This window comes from Lytechinus variegatus, chromosome 5 (genome assembly GCF_018143015.1).
Source record: "Lytechinus variegatus isolate NC3 chromosome 5, Lvar_3.0, whole genome shotgun sequence".
NCBI lineage: Eukaryota > Metazoa > Echinodermata > Echinoidea > Temnopleuroida > Toxopneustidae > Lytechinus > Lytechinus variegatus.
This window is the reverse complement of record NC_054744.1, coordinates 12,674,120-12,702,055: the sequence shown is the minus strand read 5'-3', so window position 1 is coordinate 12,702,055 and position 27,936 is coordinate 12,674,120. Positions and strand designations below refer to the sequence as shown.

Here is a 27,936-nt window from a genome sequence, read left to right as displayed (position 1 = left end):
CAATGCAGGAATATCAAATCGTATAAGGTCTACGTCAACGCTCATATTTACATCCATTAAGGGAATATTCACATTGACACAATATTCACATCTCGAAAGCATATCCGACATGGGACATTTTTTCCGCTGCTCCCGTGGAGATTAAATCATTCATAGTTGCCTGCCCGATCAGGAGAGCGTTTCATTAGGAGGGTCCAACTGGTTTTATCAACGATTTTCTCTTGACAAGTTGCCATTTCCTTGATTTGTTTCGGGTGAGAAGTGGTCAGATAAAACATCCGACGATCGAGCCCATTTTACAAACGCATCCCTTTTAAAACTTTTGGCTTAGTGGGATTTGAATCAATGATCTGCTGCATGCAGAGCAGTAATCCTCCAACCCACCACCACGCCATTCTTCTGCATAATCATACAGTCAATAATGTACCCTGATCATGCGGTTGATTGATTAGTTATTGAACTCATAAGCCCATAAGTTAAGTCATGGTTGCAGCATGAATAAACATGTCTATATGCAGCATGTTGTGTGGATGTTTTTCATTTTAATTCACTAATTTATTATCATCCTAATTTTGGAAAAAAAGGTAACTGTGTAGAGTGGTATATCTCCGTTTATATCTTAATAGACAAATATTTCTCCGAAAACTGTTGACACCCAACAGAAAGAGGCCGTGTACTGTACAACTTCAAGATCGTTTGTAGTGTGCTACATGGCAGTGTGAAGAGGAAAGCGACCGATCGTAATATTGATATAGTACACACTGATAGTAAAAGGAAAAGTGGACAAGCGTATAGTGGTTACATCTCACATGCTTCATTGCAATCGAAGTTTGACATAGACCGTGTGGTGATGTCGAATCCCCTCTAAATGTTTGAGCTGAACAACCTCAAGCTCCGACATTTGATCAGCCTTGTTATCATAATCAATATTCGAGTGGTCAGGATATTGCATGTATCTTTTACTCTAAGAAAGATATTGAAGCCTTTAAGGTCTACGTATTTTTGAAGGAATTGAACGACATTACGATGAAAATGTAAGTAGCTAGCTAGTGGGAATTCAAACGAAATGATTACTTTTCAGATTCAATTTCATGTGTTGTCCTTGAATGCATTTCTTTCCTCTTATGTTTTGTTAGCGACATGCCAGCATTTTAGTGTCAGGAACCGAACTGCATAAAATCACGTTTTTGCGGATCATACATATCATCTCAACTTATTTGATGAGGAATGAGATCTACTTCGTCGTTTCATATTCCATCTTAGTTTGTATATCAATTTTGCCACTTGCCATCATTACAAAGGCAGTATATTCCGTAAGTACCAAGAGTATAATTATATTCATTCAACTTTCATTGATATATTTTTGCATGTATTTGTATCATGTACATCATCATCATCATCATTGGTATTATTTTCATCACTATCATAATTCTCAAACAGGGTAAAAAGGAACTCTTCATTCCGGATGGGAGGCACGAAAGACCTTGCCGATCTCGAATCGGTTAATGCAGTCCTGTTAAATTACAGTGATGTGACCACTGCCCATGGCATCCCACGAATCATCACCTCGAAATCAATGACATCGAGGTTCTTTTGGTCGTTCGCAACTCTTGTGGCACTGGCAGCTTTCTTGTGGCAAGGAAGTCTATTGCTCCACGACTTTAGAGGACATCCTTACACGACGCAGATTGACGTGGTAACCCGGACAGAGCTACAGTTCCCTGCAGTCACTGTCTGCAATATGAACAAGATGAGACGCTCTGCCCTGGTCAACACCCGCTTCGAGAGCTTGATCCTAGCTGATGGAGGGGCAACAGGTGGGGATGCTGACTACTCCTGGTGGTTTGAATGGTCATCGGAATGGTATAGGAAATATGAGGAAGAGGAAAGTCAAGGACAAGAGGAAGGGGAGGTGAAAGCAGAAGGGGAATTGGAGAATGGGGAAGAAGAGAGGGAATTGGGTTCTGCCATTGTTACTGAAACAGTCACGCTAGAAGACAGTTTCAACATTGCTGAATTGACCAACACAACTTATATACCCAACGAGAGCCACGAAACTGTCAAACCTTCACAAGATCATCTAACGGATGAGGAGACTACTCTAGAACCATCCTTTGTGGAGACCGAAATTCCTTCGTTTTTCGAGCCAGAATCTTCAGGCACCGAACCTGAAGGACAACCGATGAAGCGTCGTCGGAGATCTTCTCTCCGTCTTATACCTGACCCTGTCACAGGTGAACTGTCTCAAAGACCAACCGTCCGCCAAAAACGAGAAACTGAGGACACCAGTATGGAAAACTTTAACGAGCGGTATGACTGGTGGGAGGATGATTGGGAGGATGAAGATTTTGATTACCAGGAATACGAATGGAAAGATGTTGCAAATGACAACGACTGGGAGGGTTTCTACAGACAATCAACTGCAGATGACTTCAGCGATCTTCTGGAAGTCATCAACCCATCGAAGGAAGAACTGAAACTGTTGGGCCACCAGGCGGAAGACTTCATACTTCAGTGTACCTTTGATAGACGTCAATGTAATTACACGTAAGTATCCATTCGGCAATTAATCTAAATCCCCAAACCCTCTTTTTTTATTCATCTCAAAGAACAATCTGTTTGCCCGAGTGCTATCCCATTTAAGTAGGTCTGTACATAGAACACACGTTTATATTATATCTAAAATCTATATTGTACATTTCTATATATTCCACCAGTATTAAAAATTTTCCAAGAACTTAAAGGAGAATGAAATCTTTGGAACAAGAAAACAGAAAAATCAAAGAAACAGATCAACGAAAGTTTGAGAAAAATCGGACAAATAATGAGAAAGTTATGAGCATTTGAACATTGCGATCACTAACATGACTAATGCAATGGAGATCCTCACATTAGCAATGCGACAAAGATGTATGATGTCACTTGTAAACAACTCTCCCAATTGCTTTTAATATGTATTTCACTTACTCTCTTTTCACATCTATAAGTAGAGCATATATTCTTTCTATATTAGGGCATGTAATACAGATACATCATGGATAAAGAGTTTGTATCCCCATGAAAAAGCAAAAAGACACATTTTTGGGGTATTTTATAGTAATAATAATAGGTCCATTTATATAGCGCAGTTACTATGTGCATATACTCTACTGCGCTTTGATAATTGGTATCATATTATTACCCCGGCTGTAGCTGAGCCGCCATATTAATAGGCGCTAAAGCGTTCAAGGAAAAATCCTACCGGGTACCCATTCACCTCACCTGGGTCGAGTGCAGCACAATGTGGATAAATTTCTTGCTGAAGGAAATTATGCAATGGCTGGGATTCGAACCCACGACCCTCTGTTTCAAAGTCCGAAGACTAATCCACTGGGCCACAACGCTCCACTTGATCCGTTTTGATAGTCCGTTTAATAGTCCATCAAACGGAAAGTTTTTCACATGTGACATCACACATCTTTGTCGCCGCATTGCCAATGGGAGGATCTCCATAGCATTAGTAATTGCAATATTCAAATGCTCATTATTTGTCCGATTTTTCTAAAACTTTCTTTGTTCTTATTCTTTGATTTTTCTGTTTCGACACAAGCCTACTTATTCCAAAGGTGTTTGTTTCTTCTCGAAGAAATGTCCTTCTTTCATTTCTAATGCTCTGCTTTCCATTTTTTCTTCACTATTAAGATTATTAGTTATAGCAGAGGAAAGAAATGCGAAATGATATTCTTCTGCAGATGATGATTAAACTGAAAATATTTGATGATTCCAGTAACCCTTAACCTATACTAAATATGATGTATGGGTTCAAACATGTTTTCGCAGGGATTTTCGCCAATTTCAAAACAAATACTACGGTAACTGCTTTACTTTTAACCAAGTTGTTGGAAACAGCTCGGGAGCACGATCAACTGGAAAGACTGGTGCACAGTACGGTAATACATTATATTATTCTTAACTGAAAACACAACATCACCAATCGTCATTATCATTTTCATTGTCATCATCATCATCATCATATTCGTCGTCATCATCATCATCATCATCATCGTCATCAGTGATTAGAGCCTACCCATTTTTCTCAATCTCTTAACTTCAATTTCTCCTCTCCACTCCTTAGAGTAATTTTAGTATCTTCCGGTCACGTACATTAACGTACTTCTTTGTTGCCGATATACTTATACTTATTCTAAAGTACATGGTATTGATGGAGCGAGGTTACTCTTAGGGAGTAAGGGAAAAAAGAGACTTTAATTTTCAAACAAAGTGTCTTTCTGTCATGAAATTATCTAGGCCTCGGGATCTGAGGGTATATAGCTCTTCCATCTCTCACTAGCTGATCTTCATGGTAAACTTATTTCCTTTAGTGCGGAGAGAAAAAGGAATACATTCAGAGTATATCGATGAATCGAAACTAGTATGACCCGCCCGGATGACCCGATAGGTGTTGTCAACGAATGTAGTTATTCCAATATCATCAGCTAATGATTCCAGATTTCATTCTGAATTATTATTGACTATTTGGGAATAGCTTACTCCCTACCAAGGCCTATCCTATTTTACATGGTATATTTGTGAAATAACGTAGATCACTGGATGGCATATAAAATTCGGAAATCTGAGAGAAAGACGAATACTCTTTTTGGCCTAAAAGCCGTGCAATATTCACGATTCGCGGTAAGTTTTTGATTAAGATTTAATTGCCAAAGTGAGTATAGGTGAATGATGTTTTCCTTTACCATTTCTCTTGGTCACTTATTGGGCAATGGCCTTCAGGACTAAAACCCCCAGTATCCATTAACCAATTAAGGCATTAATTGACCAATATTAGTGGTATATCATTCACCGGACAAATTTGATGATTGTCACGACAAGATAATTTTGGGTAGGGTACATGTACGTACTTACAACCGACTTACACAAATGACATACCAAGTTTTCATCGATTTACATCCGAAATTTGCCTATTACATCTTTTTCACTGAATGGGTCACTCTCTCTCCCCTCTCTCTCTCTCTTTCTCACTTTTCTTTAGTTCATTTTTGAGAGTAATACCATGATTTGATCATCTAAAAGAATTTAATAAAAACCAAAGCAAAATAACATGCACACAGTGTTCTATGATCTGTTAAACATGACGTATCAATATTTGTCAACAACATTGATATTTGCTTTAGAGGACGAAAGAAAAGAGATGATAAGGCTAGAATGATATTACAAAATGATAATAAATAAGGCCAATAATATTGTATATTCACGAAAATATCGATAAGTGAAAGTGAGGTTGAAGTGAGGATAATTGTGATTTCTATATATGGTGTCATTATTTTGTAAAAATAGTTATATGATACAAGATTTTGTTAAATTCAATATCAAAAGATAACATCAGAAATTGTACAATTTGTTGTCCATACAGGACTTCACCTAACCCTCTTTACTGAGCAGCCGGAATACGTTGGGCTCTTCGCCCAAGAGGCCGGAGTTCGAGTCGCTGTTCATCCGTCAAATGTATTCCCCTTCCCGGAGGATGATGGGGTTGTTGCGTCCACGGGACAAGTGACAGATATCGGCTTGAGACAGGTTTCAGTTTTATTTTCCTATTTCAAACAGAACAGTATGCAAAATGTATAGGAAAACAAGGACATATATAGGTTGATCTATGATGAAGGCTCACTTGCCGTATGTATTGTCCAGTTACCATGGTTACACAATGTAAAGACAAAGTGTAATGCGAACGCATTACACACATGTAAAGAAGTGAGGGTTTCTTGACTTTGCGGTACACCATTCCAGAATTTGATTATAAAACTAATCAATTAAGTTTTTTCTACAAAAACGCACAGATGCAAGGAAAAACAAACAAACAAACAACGTTTAACCATTTTCTAGTATCAGAATCATTTTGTTTTACTTCCTTTAAGCTACAATTATGAAGAAAAGGAAGAAAGGTCACTTCAACCATAGAGTACACCATTATCGTACCTACGGGGGGGGCAGACTGCACCCCCGATGAGTCACAGCCCATGCAAGGGACGTATCCCTGCCCCCCCCCCCCCCCTGACGTTACAAGACAGTGATCCCTGACGAGCCGCACATGGCCGGCTCCTTTGAACTTGAAGACCTTTTTTTCTTTCTTTTTTCCTTGTCAATTATTTTCTGGTACGAAATCCTTTCTTTGCGGTTGAAGACCTTATTTTTTCCTGTCAAATTTTTTTGGCGGCCGAATTTGCCTCCCCTTTGGAAAATCCCAGATACGCCACTGGAGTACACATTTTAATTATGTTGAAAGTCCTTGTCATTACTATGCCTATATCATCCCATTAATAATGAATTAGTTAATTACGCTAATGATGGGACTTTATTATCAATAATACTCGTCATGTACCAATTACGAAAAGAGCTTTTGCAGAGCTTACAAGCGAAAAATTCAATTAATCTTAAGTGATATAATTATTTACAGCATAAAAATTGACAAAATCCAAGTCTCTTATAAGCAAGGATCAATAATCTGCCGAAATCAGAAAGCAACGAAAATGATTAGAATAAACCCATTATCTCGACAGGATGCGTGAAGGTCGTTTCATAAAGCTGTTCGTAAGTTACAAGCGACTTTAGATGCGACTGGTGATCCTTTCTTACGCGCTTGACCATCGCCAATGAAATATGCCATTTTCAACAAGAAAGGGTCACCAGTCGTTCTTAAAGTCGCTCTTAACTTACGAACAGCTTTATGAAACACCCACCAGATCGTGATGTGAAATATATTTTAATGTATTTAAACAACTTCCTGAATTACCATCGTAAAGTCACATAACATGATCATTTTTTTTATTTATCTGAGTGTGATTGTAGATAATTTGGTATAAGTGACACATGCACATTTGGGCTGTACTGTATACGTTAATTCTAAAATTATGCATTTGATAAAGTCTTTACCAGCACATAAACATGTCACATTCAAAAGCAGTCAGGAATGGGCGGGCAGTGTATTAGGCTTTTGGCATATTGACATGAAAATGATCACTTTGTTAGCCTATATTTTTACAGAAATTATGAAGAAAAAGGGAAAGTATGAAAAGTGTAACTATTATGCTCCAAGCCTGATTTGCATACAAGGCTAATGGAGGAAATCCATATTTTGTTTATATTGTAGTCGCTATGTAAAACGATAAAGGTTATTATTTTTATCGACGAAATTAATGATCACTTTTTTTATAATCTGATATAGTCTTACTTCCAGCGGCTTCCAGATCCCCATGGAAACTGCACGGATGGAACCAAGACTAACTTTACATCCACGGAATATGCCTATACAACTAGAGCATGCATCAAGTCTTGCATTCAGCAGCATCTATTAGGCAGGTGTGACTGTGTTACAGATATATTGATGAATGATACACTTTGTAGCTCAAGAAACAGATCTCAACGTAAGTATCCAGTATATTCTGCAACTAGTGGCGGATCCACTATTTCATATGGGAGCTAGCCCCAAGGTGCTCATAACTTCTTAAAAATTTTCTGACAAGCAACCGCCAAACCCCTCAATGAAATACAACAAGTTTATATATATATATATATTTTTCTTGTTCTACGCAACTGCCTTCATTTTCTTTATGTCATTCAGTATTTTGTTTTGTTTGGTTTGTTTGTGTTTTATATAAAGTTAAAATTGTAAGCACTTTGGGCCGATTGGGAAAAGCGCGTTATGAATATTGGGTATAATTTTTAGGTGTGAAAATGTTTTCCGATCTTTTTTTAAAAATAGGCAAAGTTAAACAGGTAGGTTATATTTTATCGCATTTTGAACGTTATTGCATCGTTTAACAATGTGGACACTTTGGAAATGATACGAAATTTGATGTTTCGTTTCAGAGGTATGTCGACAGGCTATAGAACAATTCTTTCACGAGGGTGAGCTACCGTGTAACTGCCCTGTTGCTTGCAGGTAAGTTCAAATTTCGTTACTTTCCTTTTTTATTTATCAAACTTCTTGTAACCCATCAACCCTCCAAAAGAAAAACACACACACAAAAAAAAAACTCCGCGTGTTTCACTTTTTTTTTCGTCATCACTAATTGTGTATTATTGGAGAATTCTGGGCTGAAAAATAACATGAATGTTCGTTTATCATTTAACATAGATGTGGCGAGTGATACGTCGAAACTAAACAAACCCTAGAATCAGACCGAGTCTAGACATGAGACTGGTTAAATCTGCAATTTAATAACAGAATAATCAATACTTGTATAAGCTGAATTGAAAACATGTCATGACACACATAAATAATTTCTACAGATTTCCAAACAGGCAAATAACGTTGACTTGCAGTAAAACATTGCATTACTATATTCAACATCTAACTTGACATGTTTCAAGACCATATCAAGTACAAGCATACTGTAAATGTCATGTATTGATTAATGCACCCTAAAAATCCACCCTGTTGTAAATAGTTTTCATAATAAAGTTAACTACGACTTTAAATGCGTTTCTGTTTTTCTTCTTTATGTTTACATGGCTTATGACAATGCATACATCACGTGCCCGAAGGCGCCAAATTCAAATTGATTGCTTATACACAACTACCGCCTACCGCCACGTACGCTTTCTATTACGTAATGCATGCATGTACACGTATATATACGGCGTTTTCATTAGAACAAACTCACTCGGCCTACATAACTTGGACACATTAATTTCATCACTTAAGAAAAGAACAATATTTCAGCATGCCACTCGGGTTTATCTGGCCATATAACTAATAAACTTCAAAATAAACAAATAATACTTACCTCAATGGGCTCGTTTTACGAAATTAAAGAAAATTTTCAACTACGGACAAGCGACACGCAAGCGACACGCTTCCCGTGACTGGACAAAAAGGCAATACGCCCTCAATCGGTAAATTCAAATCTAAATAAAATCGATTTACAAAATGAAACAAGGAGAGTCATCATTAATTATAAATTAACAAAAACTTTATCCTGTACACGACATCAGATGTTTTATAGAAATATTGTTTCTTAAAGTATTTTGTATATAAACTTATATTCCTTCTGTCTCACTGCTCATTGGCTTGTTGTACTATATAAAAATAAAACTCCTATATTTCTCCAGGTCGAATTCTAATTACACACTGCATTTGATTAGTATCTGAGAGACCTACATACCAGGGCCGTCGCCAGGGGGGGTGCGGAGGGTGCGAACGCACCCCCTTCAGAACCAAAAAAAAAAAAAAAAAAAAAAAACCGGAGGGGGGGGGTAGGGATACTTGAGGGCTTTTTTGAAAAAGATCTGGCCGGCGGGCTATATAACTGCATGAAATTGAGTTAATACGTTGTTTTTTGTGTTTTTGTGTTTTTTTTTCATAAAAAGCACCCCCCCCCTAGAAAAAAGCTGGTGACGGACCTACATACATTACTGTCTTTCTCCCCACCAATATGTGCTCGATCAAAACTAATATCCTAAAAAGAATATATATACTTCATGACGGTCACACGTGAAATGTGTAATCGTTTGATGTGTCGCTGTTTACTTGTGTTTTCAAGCCATATTAAACACAGTATAAAAACACGTTGTTTGATATGTATATAATCATGAAAAACATGTAATAAAATTTGCTCCATCCTTCCTCGTTGTCAATAACTCGAGATACAATCAAACGTGCGTAGATATTGAGTCAATACAAGTCAATATGAGTTATTGGCTCGTCACTGAATATAGTGACCATCGAGTATATTCGTTGAGAGCAAAATGAATCAACATTGCCTTATAGATAATTAAGATAGATAAGCGTAGAGAAAACAGATGATGGTGATAAGTATAGAATCTAGAGTATGGATCGAAAAAAAATGAAAAGAAAAGCAGCTGAAATGTCACTTTCCTTTTGATTGTTAATCAGAACCTAAAAAACGTTACTAGTTAAAAAACGTCATATTTTTTTTGCTCCATGGTGTCTGTTAGAAAGTATGAACTAAGCATTTTTTGTCTGCCCACACAATTTTATTTTGGCTCACTGCGCCACTAATAATAATGAGAATAATACTTCTATTGATAATGATAATAATAATAAATATTTGTTTTTATTCAATTTATTGGAACAATATTTTGATAGGGTGCTCTTTAAGCAAAAAGCCGGTCGTTCCCGTGAAGTATTTTATAACCAACAGCTGATGGTTTGAATAACTAACCAACCTAATATTTTTTTTACAAGAAAGGAACAGTAGTGATATATTAACAAAATAAAAAAAAATATTTCACTTTATGTAAAGGGAGACGCTCTTTGTGACGGCCGTGACGTCATCACTCTGGCCTTCAGAACGTTATGAGGTAGGCATATTACTGATTATCATTTCCTATTTTTACATGAATTAAGATAATTATGTTTTTCTTATAACGATTACTGCAATGGACATAGCGTACTCGATATTAAAATCTCAATTACACCCTAAAAATGTTTACCCAATATTGGGTAAGATAAGAACATGCATGTTTGTAATGTTGCGTTGAAATAGCCTAATAATATGCGGTGAAAAAATAACCAGCAAACATGCAAGTTCTATTTCTACCCAATATTGGTTCTTAGAGTGTATACCAGTGTCATAGCTATTTTTTTTTTTGAACAAGTGCACACCTAGTTACCAGTAATGCATATCGCATTTCCATTTATTTGAAATCAGGATAAAAGAGCATTGTAGATTAAATGCCTTGCTCACGGGCATAGGTGCCGCAGCCGGGGATCGAGCCCCGGACTTTCCACGTATAGCCAGGCGCCTTAGACCACTCGGCCACGGCACCCGTTATGATGAAAAGAAATCGCGTAACCGATACATTATCGTTAAATTAAGTTAAAATATGTAGCATGTTCATTATGTTTAATCAATTATGAATGATGTATTTCTTTTCATTTGAAAAAAAAATGATTTTTTTTATTGTATTATTGTATTTTAATTTTGGAGAGAAATAAGAAATTACTTAAGAAATTATTCATTTTTGTCTGTAAAGGTATACTTTATTACAATAATCGTTCATTAAAATTGGAATAATTTACCTCAATCACTCATGCAATGTAATGAAAAGAGAGAAAAAAAAAATAATTGAATGATTTCGTTTTATCCTCTCTCTGTCTAATGCTGGATTTGATGGTCACATGATAACACGTCAGAGCCATTTGAAAACTCGATTGACCAATGAAAAAGCTAAACGTATTCTAGAGAACGTTGAACAAACAAGGTAAGCAACACTGGCGTAAATCCCGGGGGGGGGATGGGGGATATACCCCCACACTTTTCGAGGAGGGGGGGGGGATGGCCTGTACAAACATCCCCCACTTTTTACGAAAGAAATGAAAAAAAATCACAAGAGATAGTTGCTTTATTGGTAAAAATTCTTCCTAAAATACCGCTTAACAAATAAAACAATATTATTGAATCATAAAATGCAAATAAAGAGCCAGTTCACCATTTCCAAACGAAATACTTATGTCCTTATTATAACATTGAAGAGAAACCCTCGTTTCTTCCAATTCATCAATGTTGGGGTCTTTGGGAAGGGATTAAGATGGAAAGTCATTTTTTTTATGTAATCTCTAATAAAACCATTGAACCATCATGGGGTAAGAAAAATAATAATATTGGAGGGGTATTTGCCATATGGACATACAGTGGCGTAACTACGGGGGGCACATACCCCCCCCCCCCCCTCTCCATCGGCTGACCCCAAAAAAGGGGAAAAGGAGAAAAGAGGGAGAAAGGAAGAGAAACGTAGTGGGAAAGAAGAAAATATTATTCATTATTATGTTATATTATATTATAATTATGTTATGTTACATTACATAAGAAACATTTTTATCATAACTTTATGAAACATAATTTGCCCAGGGCCTACGTCTTCATTGTTCCTGGTGCTCGCATTGTCTATTTAACGAGATATATAATCCTGAAGTACTAAAACATCCCGTTTTCAAGTCAATATAAACCAAATATATTTCCTAGCACTTGAGTTATCATTGTTTTATGTAGTGACATATGCTTCTTTTATATGACTCAAGTGATTGCCCCATGTTTAGGTCTTCGTATATATGAAACATTTCCTGTCCGTGATTACGTTCGCATTAGTGGATTGGTGAGATATGTCTGCTCTTCATGAATTCCTAAAATCAGTCCTTAAAATGTCCCTTCTGATCTGAATATCAAAAATTTTCAGCTCGCGCTTCGCGCTCGCATCATTTGACTAATGAAATACGTATGGTCCCAGTTACTTCCTACAAAGAAACCTTAGAATGCCCCACTTCAAGTCTAAATTGTCTAAATTTTCAGCTCGCGCTTCGCGCTCGCAATATTTGATTAGTGAGATGCGTATGATAATCATGATTGCAATGACTACAAAAGTGTTTCATGTGTTCAGATGTAATTCTAATAAAATCAGCAAGCGCTTGGCACTCGCATTAGATGACTATGGTGAGATATGCATACTCTTAATGGATTCCTAAAATATATTCCTTAAAATCTCGCTGTTTGGGGTCGAAATATGCGAAAATTTCAGCTCGCGCTTCGCGCTCGCTTTATTTAGCAAGACAGGTACCTATCGTGATTACACAAATTTGATTATAATGTCCCTTTTTAGGTGTGAATATAAAAAAATTCAGCTCGCGCTTCGCGCTCGCATTATTTGATCAGTGAGATACATATCCGTTTAATGAAATTGTCCTTAAAATTTCTCAATTAGGTCAGTATAACTGTCAAATGAGCGCCCTTCGCGCGCTCACTCAGTGATTCAAAAATTTTGCTGGTGCCCCCATAATGCCGTGACCCACGGTACACCACTGTGGACATATCAATGACAATTCCTTGCATATCTAAATACATGATTGCAAAAAATGCCAAAATATTTCAGTCATCCCCCCACCCATCAACACGGATTTACGCCAGTGGTAAGCAATCAACAATTAACAGGACATTCAAATATTATTTTTCGGAATAGTAATTTGAAGGTAGGGAAACTGCTGAGGGGGCTTCACATGCTAGAGGTCCGGGAACGAATTGATTTTAAGATCCTCTTACTGACATTCCAAAGTTTTGAAGAAATCAGCTCCAGTCTATCTTCAAGAGTTGATATCAGAATATTCACCCTCCCGGAACTTGCGCTGAAGAAACAAATCACTCTTAATAGTTCCTGCCACCACTACCCAGTCTTATGGTTCACGATCTTTTTCTTTTTTTTATTCCCCATCCCCTCATCTCTGGAACAACACCACAAAGTATAAAACAAGCAGATTCAACAGAGAAATTAAAATCAATGTTAAAACCTACTTTTTTGTTATACAGCTTTTCCCTTCGCATGTGAAGCCCCTCAACTGCCTCCAGTCTACTGTAAACTATACTATTACTTAGGTTTTCTTTTCTAAAATTGATTCTCTCTTTCTGTTTTTAAGCGCCAGTTAGAGACATGTTTTGTGATGAACGGTATACAATTGATATTAATTATCATTATAATTGAAATATACATAACAGCCCATTAGAAAATGAACGAGATCTCATGGAAATTGTAAAACGTTCCAATATTTTAGAAATATTTGCGGTGAATTTTATGGGATGTGGAATATGTAACTAAGTTTAGGGACTTGCCTTTCATACAAGCTTTGCCTTTTTTCTGCAAACTCATCCGTTTTATTTTTAAGTACAAAAAAACTATTTGAACTAATTCTATTTTTTAATTATGCTCTTTAAATCTGTAATTGTGTTGTATATAATGTTATTTCTTATAATATTATTTACTTTGTTATGCTCTGTTTATTATATACAACTTTGAGATGGAAACAATGAATAAAATCAGATCAAATGGAATCCAATATTTATGGACATAAAATTGTGGAAGCATATTTCTCAGGAAAGAGAGATTCGGTAAACACTTCACCAACTTCGATGATAGATATTTCAAATGACGGATTGAGAAAAATCATAAAGATCTGGATGATTAAAAAAACCCTGACTATATATGCTATCTGTTGATTTGATAAAAAAATAAGATCGGTTTGTTTATGACTCTTCGAATTTCTCGAATGAAATACTTTAGTCTTATAGTGGCATATGTTCGGGAAAACACGGGCTGTATACAATACACATTTTTTTTTTCAAACAGGAAAAATCTAGCTCGAGTGAGGATCTATTTTGAAGAACTGAACTATGAACAGATGATTCAGAATCCGAAGTACACGGTATGTTCATTTCAAAGCGCTTTAGCGTAGACTTTTACGGGGGGGGGGGCAAAGGGGTAGAGTGACCCTTGCGAGAATTTGTAAAAAGTTTTAATTATTTGCCTTTGCTTTTTATAAGCCCACTCTACTCTTTATGGGCCTCTCCGTTTCCATAAAGATAAATCGTACTTAGGGACATGTCTTGGTATCTTATGCCCTCATTCAAATTCACATACAAACAATCTTGCTTAAGGATCGGTTAAAAATTGAAAGTGTATTATCTCCTTCTACCCCCCCCCCCCCGTGGTGACACTTTTCTCTATCGCTGATCATCCTACACACTAAGAAATAGGGTTTGTAATTTAGTTGCCATTATGGCAAGGTTACCATAGTTTTAACTCTTTATGAAACGGGTCCCAGGACTTCCTTTTACTTTTTTCTTTCTTTATGTTTTGGCTTAAGTTTGAATTGTGATTTGAATTTCTTTTCCCACCATAGATCGAGAGCTTGCTCGGAGGTATTGGGGGTCTTCTTGGACTCTACATTGGGTTCTCTGTCATCACTATCTGCGAGGTCGGAGTCCTTGTCGTCGATCTCGTAAAGTATCTCTGTCGGAAGGCATACAGTCACGATAGAGTCATTCCAGTGGATTTTAAATCCTGATTCTAGAATTCATCCCATTACCAAGATTACTGATTAATTTACAACAAGACGAAAATAATCGTTAGGGAAATCGTCAGGGATATATTGGTCATTGTATCTGGAATCAATTGGATCATCTACGCACTCTCTACGAAAACTATGTCAGCTTATCATCAAAAGATAAAGGACTTGTCCAAAAGTCAAAAGATATCATATTTTGTGTCGCCGTTGACCCCGTTAAAGTTAATGTTTTTCTTATACAACCAAGAAACCTTTAAGTCTGACTCGGGGGCGGCGGAGCGAAGTTGAAAGGGGGGCCACAGGGAAAAGGGCTGGACATGGCATTTTTCTTTCGTAAAAAGGGCTCTTTTTCAGTGCTTCAAAAAGTGGGAGCACTGTGCCCCCGCCTCCAGGATCGCCGCCCCTGGTCTGACTGATTGCCAAAATGATATAATATTGAAAAAATATAAGATTACATTCCCACCTGATATATGAAATGATATTTTATTTCGTTTCAGGAGGATCATGGTTGGACAGCTGTTTTAATGATGATAAGCTTTTATTGGATTGTAATAACAATGACATATACACTCATTGAAACACAAATGGGTCAAGATATTTGAAGATTTGGGGAGGGGGCAAGATGAAATTGTTATTCGCAGTTGAACAAGTCGCGTAATGAGTCAAAGTTTTGGAGTCGCCCAACGAGATGTATGGGCTAAATATTTTTACAGGCCGTGAGTGAGCGAAAATGTTGTCCTTTTTCAAAGTGAAAATCTAATTTTGTGGTTCATTGTGATATATTTTTCAAGAACAAATATAATAATTCACCGTTTTTCCTTTTCTCTTCTTTCTCATTATCTTTAAAAAAAAATATTCTTCGTGGAACTTTCCAGTGCCCCCAAGCCCCCATCTATATACCAGTTGCTTAACGCTCATGAAAGTCATTAAACTATATCTCTTTAAAAAAATGAACTATTGAGAGGTTATTTCAGTGGTATTGTATTTATTGGTTGGAGGTAATATGGAATACAATGAAAATAAAGAAATAAATGTACGAATGTTAGAAGTTAGTACATCATAAATCTGTAAGATATTCAAAATACCAATAAGATTGCACGTTTGTTTCATAATGTTGTTTGTACCAATCAGTGATATTAAACGTTGCTACTTTTCTCTCTTCCATGAGAAAGTTGTTCATTAGGCAAAACTCTTTAATACGTGTTTTTAATAAGCAAACGCTGTTCCTAAATCAATTTTGCGATGCAGTATTGATTTCTTATTCATGTTATTCGCTCTACCACTGTTTAAAGGACAATTAATATATAGTACTGGTTGTTTTTCTCTTACTTTATTGGTTAGAACATTAAGTATTTTTGATATATAAAGGCATTCACTTGGAGATACACCGAGAGATAGAGTACTTTTATTTACTATACTGTCGATAAAACTAATCATTATGAAATAAAAATGACTAATTCCATAATTCTAAATTCACTTTCTTTTAAATGGAGTGTGTGGTAATGGTCGAGATGGTTACTTTATTTTAATGCGTGACTTTATTCAGAAATGTACCTTTTAATGATAATTCTGTAACAGCACATGTATACTAGAGACAATCAATAGACCAGCTTATTAAGAATGGGGTAATTTTCATATTCATTTCGCGATTCTTTTATACCTCGATTTAGACTGCATGCAATCTTAGATTTAAAAAAAAATCAAATCACATCCTTAGAAACTCATGCAGCGATTCCATAAGATATTTCACTACCCGATATCTTTCAAATAGGCAATGACTAAGTTATAAATGTAAATAAAGATAATATGAGTGTATAAAACTGTTACGATGACATCTAATTATATTTATTTTGAACGGATTTTGGCTAATGAATGTAACGTTTCTGTATTGCATTAAATTTTGCTGTTACACGATCACTGTTTCTTGACGATGCCCTAGGGCGCCGGAAGCGGGGGGGGGGGGGGGGCAGGGGGGGCACTTGCCCCCCAAAATAAAATTTTTGGGGGGCAAAACGAGATTTTGCCCCCCAATGTGCCCCCCTGAAAGATGAAAAATGATAAATTATTTAAGGACAAAAGTAAATGAAGGCACTTTTCTGCCTGAAAATTGTCATTTCCATTGTCAAAAATGAAAAAATTTTGCCCCTGACGGGGCAAATACATTATCATAGTAAGCCTCGCGTCTTTTGACGAACAGTTCCTCTGTGAAACATAGCTTTGATAAGCCTCCTTTCCATCTTATTACAGTGTGATAACGTTTAACCTTTTAATGAATACATTTCAGACTAAAAGCGAATGGCAAATTGATAGTGGTCCATCAATGATTAGGTTTATAATTCTATGATGCTGGCTGTGTCGTCTAACAAACGCGCGGTCGCCCAGAAACACTCAGACCGGACCCGATATCACTAACGCGCGTGAACACTAGTTACTCGAGCAAGATATGGAATCTATGTCATAGCTGTCAAGCCCAGAAACCATAACATCTCGAGAAACTTGTTTCAATTATTTCATTTTCAACTAAATATAAATTGAGTTAATACAGTGATAACAAGAGAGCGGTGTTGGCTCAGTCGGTAACGCGTCTGCCCGTCGAAGTCGAACCAAAGATCGTAGGTTCGAGTCCACCCTGGGCGGATGACTGAAGTCAGTGCGTTGTGTGTAAACGTCTCTCCCATGTTTCATAGATGCAGGCTATGTTACAATGGAAAACACTCCGTCCCTCGGATAGGACGTTAAATGGAGGCCCCGTGTAGAGGAGGGTCACCACCCTTGCACGTTAAGAACCCACTGCACTATTCGTATAGGGGGAAACCCCGGTGTCGAGGTCCACCTGCACCCCCCCCCCAATCAGTTATATCGGGAAAAGAGACCTGTGGATCATAGTGATTCAGTTCGCTTTTCGCCTCCCAGGCACAGGTGACGCCAAACAAATAATAATAACAATTCAGCGCCCTAAAGAAAATACCAAGGTCATTCCAACTCAATATAGACATGTTATCAGAAAATTACACTCAGAATAATCATGTGTAGAGGATTATAATTTATTATTTGTAAAAATAATGAATCCCACTCGAAAGCAACTTAGAGATAATGTTTAGACATGAAAAAATAAAATCATCTGTGAAAGTGTCTTCTTGACCGGACTCATATTATCCGAGATATGAATAAAAATGTAAAGAATATAAAACAAAAAAAAGCGTTACAGTACTGCTCTACTATATAAAAAAAAAATCTTAAGATATTTTCACAGCCCCGTATTTTCCTCTATTCCTTTTTCATTGGCATGATTGGAAGGCGTTTTGTCTGATACTATTTCAGCTCATATATAGCACTTATATATGTATTTTAGATTCCAAAACTTCTTCCCATTACCTGTTACTAATCAGATCGAGATGGCAGCTATGTTCTCTGGTTCATCCCAGCTTTTGTTATTCATGGACGTTTGCAAAAATAAAAAAAAAACAAACCGGGAGTGGGTGGGGCTGCAAGACCTAAATTTTCGAAGAAACGTAAGAGCGAGGGGATTTGTGATGGGGGAGCTTTTGCATTTTCTAGAATAAAATTGAAGGATTTCGTGCACACTTTTGGTGAATTTTGTGAATTTTGCCCTCTCGATCGGCGGCCCCGGCTCGTACGGTCATGTTTGTCATCTTAAAGTCTTTAAAAGGCCTATATAACATTGGTTTGAAACAATTTCGTTTGCAATAAGGCTCGTAATTTGCTGGAACTGCGACCCTGGTCATGAAGAAACACCAGGCTGGGTCAGAAGGGAGGAAACAGAAGGAGCAAAAAGAACTCCAAGACTGTTTAATTCTCAAGAAATTCATTTTTGAATGCACTTAGAAACGCAACTTTTATACTAAATTTTTACACAAAATCCTTACCGTGGGGGGGGGGGGGTCCCATAGCCTCTCCCGCTCGATCGCTTCGGTATCTCACGCTGTCAAAAATATTTTGCCCCCTTCGGGATTTTGCCCCCCCCAAAACTGAAAGTGTTCCGGCGCGCCTGATGATGCCTGTCATTTAATTATATTTAATGATGATAGGTAACATTGAAAATGGTATAAGGTAAAAGTGTGGGTGGGTGCGAAGCGGTGTGTGTGATGGTGTGCGTGTGTGTGTGTGTGTGTGCGAGTGTGTGTCTATGTGAAAGAGCTATGAAATAGAATGAATGTGGGAGTGGAAGGTGGGTGGGTGAGATGGTGGATGTATGGATTGAATGCAGCACAGCAATGTTCGGCAAGCCCAGAGAAACAGACTTTATTAATGTAAAAAAAAATATTGTAATATTCCATCACTGTCTTGGCGTCACAAGTAGATCTAAAACATGGCATTTTTTGTGGGGGTTCACCAGAGGCGTCGATCCATTTTTCAGATTGGGGGGGGGCAAAAATCATGAATCAACTTTCCAAAAGCAAAACAAACAAACTCACACACACACACACACCCTCCCTCACACACACACATATATATATATGACTCATGAGCTAGAGACACATATCTGACCAACAAATTAATGCAAGCGCGAAGCGCGAGCTGAAATTTTGTAATTTACTGACCTGATAACAGAAAAAGGTGCTTGTTTAGGACTGTTTGTAGTAACTCATGGGGAGAATACATATCTCACTACACAGATTATGCAAGTGCCGAGAGCGAGCTGAGACCTGAAAGTTTGATATTTTCAGCATTTTTGGTACCAATTATTAAGATGGGTATCTAAAAACAAACAATAGATTTGAGCGCGAAGCGCGAGCTGAAAATTTTTATATTTCGATCTGATAAAAATTGAGTTTAATGGACGATTTTAATAAAGAACAAGATAAATAAAATAAGATCCAACAAAAGATTATTGCAAATCGAAGCGGGAGTTCTTTTGAGGTTTAAAACTGAAAACGGGACATTCTATTCACCTATTTAATCATGAAAAGTAAGGGTTTTCGCTACAGAAATGATGCAAGCGCGGAGCGCGAGCTTAAAATTTTTATATTCCAATCTGAAAAGCGGACATTTTGAGCACGATTTTAATTAAAGAACGAGTTGTGTATCTCAATCTCGCTTGCTGATTTCTATGTAACATTACAATCATCTTTTATTTTTTGCACATGCGGAATTATTGGGAGGGGGGCAAAACGATATGTTTGCCCCCCAATATTTTCATTGGTGGGGCGATCGCCCCCCTGCCCCCCCCCCCCCCTCCCCCAGGATCGACGCCTCTAGGGTTCACTAATTTTTGAGCACCACTGTACAAGGGGTACGTAGAGGGAGAGAGATAAAGATATGGCCTGTGAGGGGTGGGGGCAGACCGAAAGAGAGAGAGAGAGAGAGGAGTAGGAAACACACACACACATGCACCTCCACACACAGAGAAAGAGGGGGGGGGGGGGGGATCGGACCTAACCCTTAATTCGTCTTCTGGCGCCACCATTCGTCACCTTGTTCACTCTCTCTCTCCTCCCATCCACTCTCCCCTCTCTCTATCTCACTCTAAATATGAATTGCGATGGAAGGGGGTATGGTGAGATCTGACTGTTACTTTAAAGCGCTCATCAATAATACAAGAGATAATGAGATAAAAGATAAAATAGGTTCAAAGTATCGGTATGTTATCTTCGTTCCTGCTATCAACAAAAAATTCGGCATAAAGGTTGAACAAAATATTAATTCATAAATATTGTGATGAAAAGTGATGGCAAATCCTTTTCAAGAGGCTGCTTCTTAATTAATCGCACATCTTACCAGAAGTGATTTTCTTTTCACAACTTTTTTAATATTCATATGCAGAGATATTCACGTAGTTGGGTGAATAACTTTTGACGTCTTCGATTCCGTGATCTCTGGACGTGATCTGTTCCAATTTTCGAAACGTTCATTCTTTTGCTCGTTTACCTCATAAGCTCAATCTAAATTCACTGTGAGTCACTAAAGGATAGGTATGGTGAGATCCAAAGCCTTTCTCGTCTTGACATTTACTTTAATGACGATAATTTCGACAACGACTAGTGCTACTGTCCCAGTAATCGGATGGCCCAAAGTAACCCTCCCCGATAGGGAAGGCACAGTCCTAACCGGTATCACGGTGCAATACAACGAACCAGACTTCCTTCGAGTCAACAAATCTGTAGACGCTTATCTGGGGGTTCGCTACGCCGAACCACCGGTCGGACCACTTAGGTTCCAAGATCCGAAGCCGTACGCCTACAGAGGAAACTACAACGCGACGGAGGACCAAGATATGTGCCTACAGATGATGGTTCTTGACTATCTTCCAGACCTACCAGGGCAACCGATTGAAGGGCGGAAGATGGGGGAGGATTGTCTCTTTCTTAGTATCTACACCCCATCACCAAAGGTGAGTCAATACAATTTGGAAGTGCTGTGGACTTTGACTGATGTTGGAGGAATAGACAATGGCTCTATGTATCTTATTAGATTATAAATAAAATCCCGAGGATATCAATCTGTGAAGAAAAGACTAATGGAAAAATTCTATCTGAAAAAAGACTAACAAGTTGTAGACTGGTGATAAGTCATGAGTCTGCAATCTGTTGATCGAAGTCTATTATTAATCATATTAACTGGGGGATGATTTTAAGTTAGGATGAGGTAACGTACAAGCGATAGCCATGTTACATAAGGTTTAGAACCTACAGCTATACCCCGGAATTCCTGGTCAAAAGAATCTGTATGTACATCACATTAACCTTTTATGAATGACAATATTTAATCATAGATCTATAGAAACTTTCGAATTTCTGTCTCCAGATCTATCCGTCATACGAGACATGCTAGAGTAAGTCTCTCATCATTTCTTAACGCGTATCATATAGAGCTACCATGGACCCTATACTATATGGGATCACCAAAAGGGGCAAAAATACTCAAGACAATAAACAGTGATTATTAAGACAACGATCGAAGGCAATCACAACAGCGTCAACAACATTAACTATAAAGAATAAAATATACATTTTTGTTGGAACATTGCTGTTCATGGCTTGATACTCAAGAAAGAACGCCATTTTATCTCTTCCTTCAGCCCGCCGTCCCATCCCCAGTTCTTGTTTGGATTCATGGTGGAGGATATTTGATAGGTTCGGGCTCAGCTCGTTCATATGATGGTGTTCCAATGGTAGCCATGTCTGACATCATCGTAGTCGCAGTCAACTACCGCCTCGGTGTCCTTGGTTTCTTGACTACGGGTAACAGTTTTTGTCGATGTAGCCATTAATGTATTTATGAATTCATTCAAGTATCATATGTCTGCTTAGCATATCGTGCTTTTCAATAATTCATTTATTTATTTAATTATTCATCTATTTATTCATTTATGTATATATTTATTTATTCACTGATTTATTACTTGATTAATTAATGTATTTATTTATACATTTATGTATTTATTTATTCATTATTCCTTTCCTTTCAATCATTCATTAACATGATTTTCATCTATTTCCTTCATTTATTCGTTTTCATCATTTTATAAAAAATAATCTTCATGTATTTAAAAAAATATTTATGTACTTTTAAAAATTTTTTATTGTGCATCTTTTAAAGAGGCGCGAGAGATCAGTCGGTAGAGTGGGGGTTACGTATTCCGATGACCCGGGCTCGATTACCTATTGGTGCCCTTTGGTAAGGCATTTAAATCCTCATCACCAGGTCCCTCGAAGAGAAAGTTAAGCCGTCATACCTCTGGTTGCTTGCTTACCAGCATTCATGCTTTCTTAGCAATCAGGTATAAAAAGAATCACTACAACTTACCATAATTGATTCTTTTTTTGGGGGGGTGACCCCTCCCCTCCCCACCACTGGTATTTTTTTGTAATGAGGTTATTTAATCAAGAGCCCGGAGTCTCGAGGGATAAGTAATTATCTTTATTTATTTCAATTTATTTCTTAAAATGCGAAACGCACGAAACAATAATTAGAATTGGAAAGTGAAAAATTCTGGGTGTTAAAAGTATTGTGCATTATGGACTAGCCATCAAATTCTTGAATAGATTCATGGCAACGTAATGGTTTTGTGTTTTTAACTTTCATTTTTATTTCCATTTTTAGGAGACGATGTGGTACCGGGTAACATGGGTATGAAAGATCAGATATTAGCTCTCAAATGGATACAAGAAAATATAAGAGGTATATACCATGTAGAAAAAATAACACTAATGTTATTAAAATATCAGTCACATATACGGAAATAAAATTATCATAAATACTCTAATCATGTAATTGCCGTAACCTAGGCAAATTTGCGCATAGGGGCAGCATATGTGGCCCTTGTCAAACAAAATTGTGGTAACTTTCCTTTTATTGTGGAATGAAAACATTAATTGTGATTGACTAATAGCGCTTGTTACCATGGTATTTGGCATAATAGGAAGATTATCATATTGTTGTAAATCTTGATGAAACCGGCCCTAGAAGTTTGATTGTCCTGAATTAATTCAGCCAGGCTTTAAGCAGAGGGGATGTTGCGCACTTTTGAGTCAGTTGTCAGATAACCACACGTGTTTTGGTGTCTAATGAATAATAATTGACAATCTCACTATGTGAATAATGTACCAATTTGCGCATAGGGGCAGCATATGTGGCCCTTGTCTGGCCCTTGTCGAACAAAATTGTGGATAACGTTCCAATGTGTGCAAATACTTTTGAATTTGAGTATAGTCTAAAGTAAGTTTAAAAGAGTTGCTATGAAAAAACATTCAATCTTTCAATATATTCAACATTTCTGGTAAAAACTGCGGTGATAATCTTCGCCGTACTATCTGGCACCACGACGCGTTACCACGTAGCAAGCGTGTGAGCACTTGCCCCCAAATTCCATAACCAAGAAGAAAAAGGAGATAAGGAAAGCAATTGAATTGAGAAGGGTGAAATGTGATATCGTTTTCCTGAATATTATTTCACAATCTAAATCAATATGAAATTTTCATTTTAAATTGGTCACCACTTTTTTTCTCTCGCTCACTACTTTTTAGGAAGTTTGTCACATACGCAATGTTGTTCCCCTTGAACAGTTGGAAGTTATGGCTCATTGCGATACCGGATGGGAAGTGTACGATAAAGTAGAAAATTTTCTTTCTTTACTATTACGATTTGTAATGATCTTTCATGCAGCTTTTGGTGGTGACCCAGAAAGTGTGACGATTGCTGGGCAGAGTGCAGGAGGTGCTAGCGTGAGTCTTCACATGCTATCTCCACTTTCAGAAGGTCTATTCCATCGTACCATCATGCAGGTATAGGTGATACTCTCTAAAAATGTTTTCCAATGAAAAAGGAAAGAGATTAATTATTCAATGAGGTATACTGAATCACGATTCACATCAGTTGAATTAGGGTAGCATCAAGGAGGTGGGAGTTGTATGCCGAGGTCGGATGCCACTCTCCCACTCAGGAGTTGACGTGGGCTTCTAAGATGATCATGGTCTGATAGGAAAAGCACATAATATATTTTGTATTCATGCTAGAGAACGAAAGAGCATCCCTCCTGAAAAATCATATGAAAAATTAGTGTAAGTTGCTGATGTTTCATGCATTAAAATAAGTTAAAGTTGTAGGAACACCTTTCAAATGTTAGTCCTTTAAACACAGTCCAAACGTTTTTGTAGATTGAATTAAGAGCTTAATGATTATTCTAACTGCACTATTCCCTTTATTTGGAACAGCTACCACAATAACATTGGCGCTATCGACAATCGTTTGACATAAGATAGGGCCAAGCAAATAGACTTTCATTTATCTAAAGTCTAAACCTTTTGATCATAGGTCACATTTTATATCACTGCTTTTCTCATTTGATTAGATTTCATTTAATTTGTTTTGTTTTGTTCCAGAGTGGGAACGCAATATGTCCATTCGCCTGGGCTAATCTGGACACCTGTATTGCTGATACCCACGAGTTTGCAGCATCTCTAAACTGCACTACATCAAACAGCCAGCTAATGTTAGATTGCCTACAAGATATTGACGCCCATGTGCTTTTACATGAACAAAGGGTGTGTTTTTTGCCCGGGGGCCACTTACATTGACGAGTGGATACCATGCGCGACCAAAAAGCACGTAAAAAGGATGTCTGTTTCAAGATAGGGCACGTTACGTACGTAGCGTAATAAGGGTGTCAAAAACAATAAAATAATGAAAAAGGGTATATATTTTCGCTAGGAAAGCTACGTGTTTAGGGTCAAACTTGCTAGGGTATAAAAAATAAGACTAAAATGTTTTATAAAGGATGTACTTTTTGCCCCAACTTGAGTCAACACTACCATGACTACGTGTTTAGAGTGAGTTTTGCGCGAGATGTGGGAGGTGGGGCTATATACTAAACCCAATGATGTAGGAAAAAGGTAAAACCGACGACCGACGTCCGTGACAAATATCGCTGTACTTGTTTAGGGGTTAAATTAAAGAAATACTTAATAGTATCGTTTTATTTTTAAAGTACTCGTTAAGGGTAGGGTTTCACACGCCATACTTGTTAAGGGGTGCATTTTCGAGACGCCATGGTCGCGCATGGTATCCACTCGTCAATGGAAGTGGCCCCCAGAGTTTTTTGTGGTTTAAGAGCAAGGTGTATTTTCCGATTTCGAATAAAATGACGATCTGCAACATCGGAACATTTCAGAAACGTCTTTGTGTCGGGCTTGGTTATACATAAAATATACATTAAACCAATCACATGTTTTGAGCACATAGGACTAATCCATATAGACCTATCTCACAAGTTTATAATCCAGTTTCACAACGAGTTTTGATTATTTTTGAGCATGCAGTACAAAACATGCCCCAAATCAATCAGTTTTATAGATTGCCCGAAAGGAATAAACATGAGCTCCTTATAGTTGCGAGTGAGCTGGTATAGAAGCATACTCCTCCATCATCTTTTGTTTTGCCTATTTTCTTTAAAAACTACACTCCGTTCTATCAAAAAAAATGTTTTGAGACCCTAAACGTTCCAAGTGCATTTGGTTGATTAACAAAAGGCCACCCCTTTTACTAGGGATTTTTTAGTGTGTGTGTGTGTGTGTGTGGGTGTGTACAATATAGTCGAGTGTCCCCCTTCCCCTAATATTTCTGCCAAGCTCTTTCTACTCATCTATTTGTTTTGTCGTTCACTAGTATGGAAGCGGATATTTTGCGAAACCGGTCATCGACGGCCATTTCCTGCCGGATAATCCAATCGAAATGGTGAAGAGGCATCAGTTTCAGAAGCTACCGACTTTAATAGGAACAACTGAAGATGAAGGTTCTAATAATGCGATGTACCAGTTCTTCCCTGCTTCTCTATTCTCGCGACCGACACTGAATATATCCGAATTACGAAGCATCTTGCCACGGAACCTCTGGTTTGCGAAAGATCCGATAGAGATAGCCGCAGTCGAGCAATTGTATGTTGATTGGTCTTTAGCTGACGACGCATCCGCGGATCAGTTCGACGTCTTGATCCGTGTCGGGACCGACCAGACATTCACCTGCCCGACAGAGTACCTTGTTCGTGAACTGGAGAGGGCGGATGTTGAGTTGTACCGATATGAAATGACACACGACCCATCCTGGTCATTATTTGGGGGCATCCCGAAGTGGATGGGGGCAGCTCATGGGGAAGATATCCAGTATCTATTTGCGTGGGATTTGAACCCATCATACGAACGTGTCGTAGGACAGACAAACGAGGAGAAGTTCATGTCTGTCGAGTTCATGAGATATTGGTCAAACTTCGTTAAATCTGGGTAAGAATCTGATTCAGTTCCACATTTTCATCAATCATCTGTTCGTTTGGAACATCGATTCTCTTGACTCTTAAGGTTTTTTAATCTATATTTAAGATAATCAATCAATTTCCATCATTCTTTGCATTTTCTATTTGGTAATAATTTCTTTGCAAGTTTTCTTCGCGAAAAAGTTTAGAATACACTAAAACTTTCTAACCTTCAATGGACATAGCAATGATGCTCCGTCATGGTAATTTAAAAATCGTAAAGGTGTATATTCATCAACAGAGTAAGGATAATTTCTTACAGACGCGATTTGGCACCTTCGCTTGATTGAATCCCCCTCCCTCTAAAAAAAGTAAGGAAAAAAAAACAAGAAATAAACAATGATAATAATTATAAAAAAAAATAATAAGAGTAAAAATGAAATCAGAATGAAGTAATAATAAAAGAAAAGCAGCGATCACTTCATGAGGTTTTCTCATTTTTTTCATAGTAATCCGAATGAACCGAATGGGAGTGTACGTTATCCCGAGTGGCCTAGATACACTTTGCCCGGCCAAGAATACAAACAGTTGTCACTGAACATGACCAATGGACGGGCGATGAGGGCGTCGTTCTGTTCTTTCTGGTTGAACCATTGGACGAATCTCCATTACCTCGCAGGTGAGAGGGCAATGTCAATTCACATTTTTAAAGTGATTTGGCCTAAATATGCACATTATGAGAGTCTTGAGAGAATGTTTATTTCCGCTTTAGAAGCATTCTTTTGATGTCAATCCAGATCATTTTTTCTATCAAAAAGTACAATATTTGAAATCGCCAATCACGAAAAAAAAAATTAATTCAATGCTATCTGTACTTCATTTTATGCCAAGTTCCACTTTTATTTTATAATTTCAACATTGACCGAATTCTTTATAGATCAATAAGCACCATACATTAGACCAAGTAGTTGGAAAAATTATTCGGCATTTTAGAAACAACAATTGGCTAAAGGGCTTCTCTTCATTTTACCTCTATTATTTAGCCTCTCCTGATGATCTTTATGGAGACTGGCAAGATCATTACGAAAGATGGCGCGACATTGATATGAAGGATTGGACTGCTGAATTTGAAGATTACAAGACAAATCGATGCCCAGACGACACCACCTGAATTCGTTGACTGAAATCCTGCCAACCTCGTGATATTTCTATTTCTGTCATGTTTCACTTTTATTGTTTTTTATTGTCACACTTAAAGGAATGTAGACAATTTTTTTGTACTAGAGGTTTTCCCGGCCAATTTCGACAAGATACTATTCAGTTAGATTATTTAGCATTAAAATTCCAGCATATTATGCTCCACCGTGCTTCTCGTGTTTCA

General features: G+C 37.5%; 2 protein-coding genes across 2 annotated transcripts; both read left to right on the top strand.

Annotated features, from left to right (window-relative positions):
* The first annotated feature begins 674 nt into the window (after window positions 1-674).
* LOC121415371 (degenerin deg-1-like) lies at window positions 675-15,098 on the top strand. Its single transcript, XM_041608556.1, has 10 exons — window positions 675-1,034; window positions 1,441-2,547; window positions 3,820-3,929; window positions 5,411-5,574; window positions 7,223-7,421; window positions 7,867-7,939; window positions 10,266-10,323; window positions 11,159-11,226; window positions 14,134-14,209; window positions 14,687-15,098. Exons 1-10 carry the CDS (start codon window positions 1,027-1,029, stop codon window positions 14,849-14,851), a joined length of 2,028 nt encoding a protein of 675 aa, XP_041464490.1. The 5' UTR covers window positions 675-1,026; the 3' UTR covers window positions 14,852-15,098.
* Window positions 15,099-20,828: 5,730 nt separating this feature from the next.
* On the top strand, window positions 20,829-27,726 carry LOC121414887 (cholinesterase 1-like). Its single transcript, XM_041607937.1, has 8 exons — window positions 20,829-21,203; window positions 21,891-22,053; window positions 22,916-22,993; window positions 23,978-24,096; window positions 24,694-24,855; window positions 25,976-26,586; window positions 27,065-27,234; window positions 27,599-27,726. The coding sequence occupies exons 1-8, from the start codon at window positions 20,829-20,831 to the stop codon at window positions 27,724-27,726; spliced, it is 1,806 nt and encodes a 601-aa protein (XP_041463871.1).
* The last annotated feature ends 210 nt before the right edge of the window (window positions 27,727-27,936 follow it).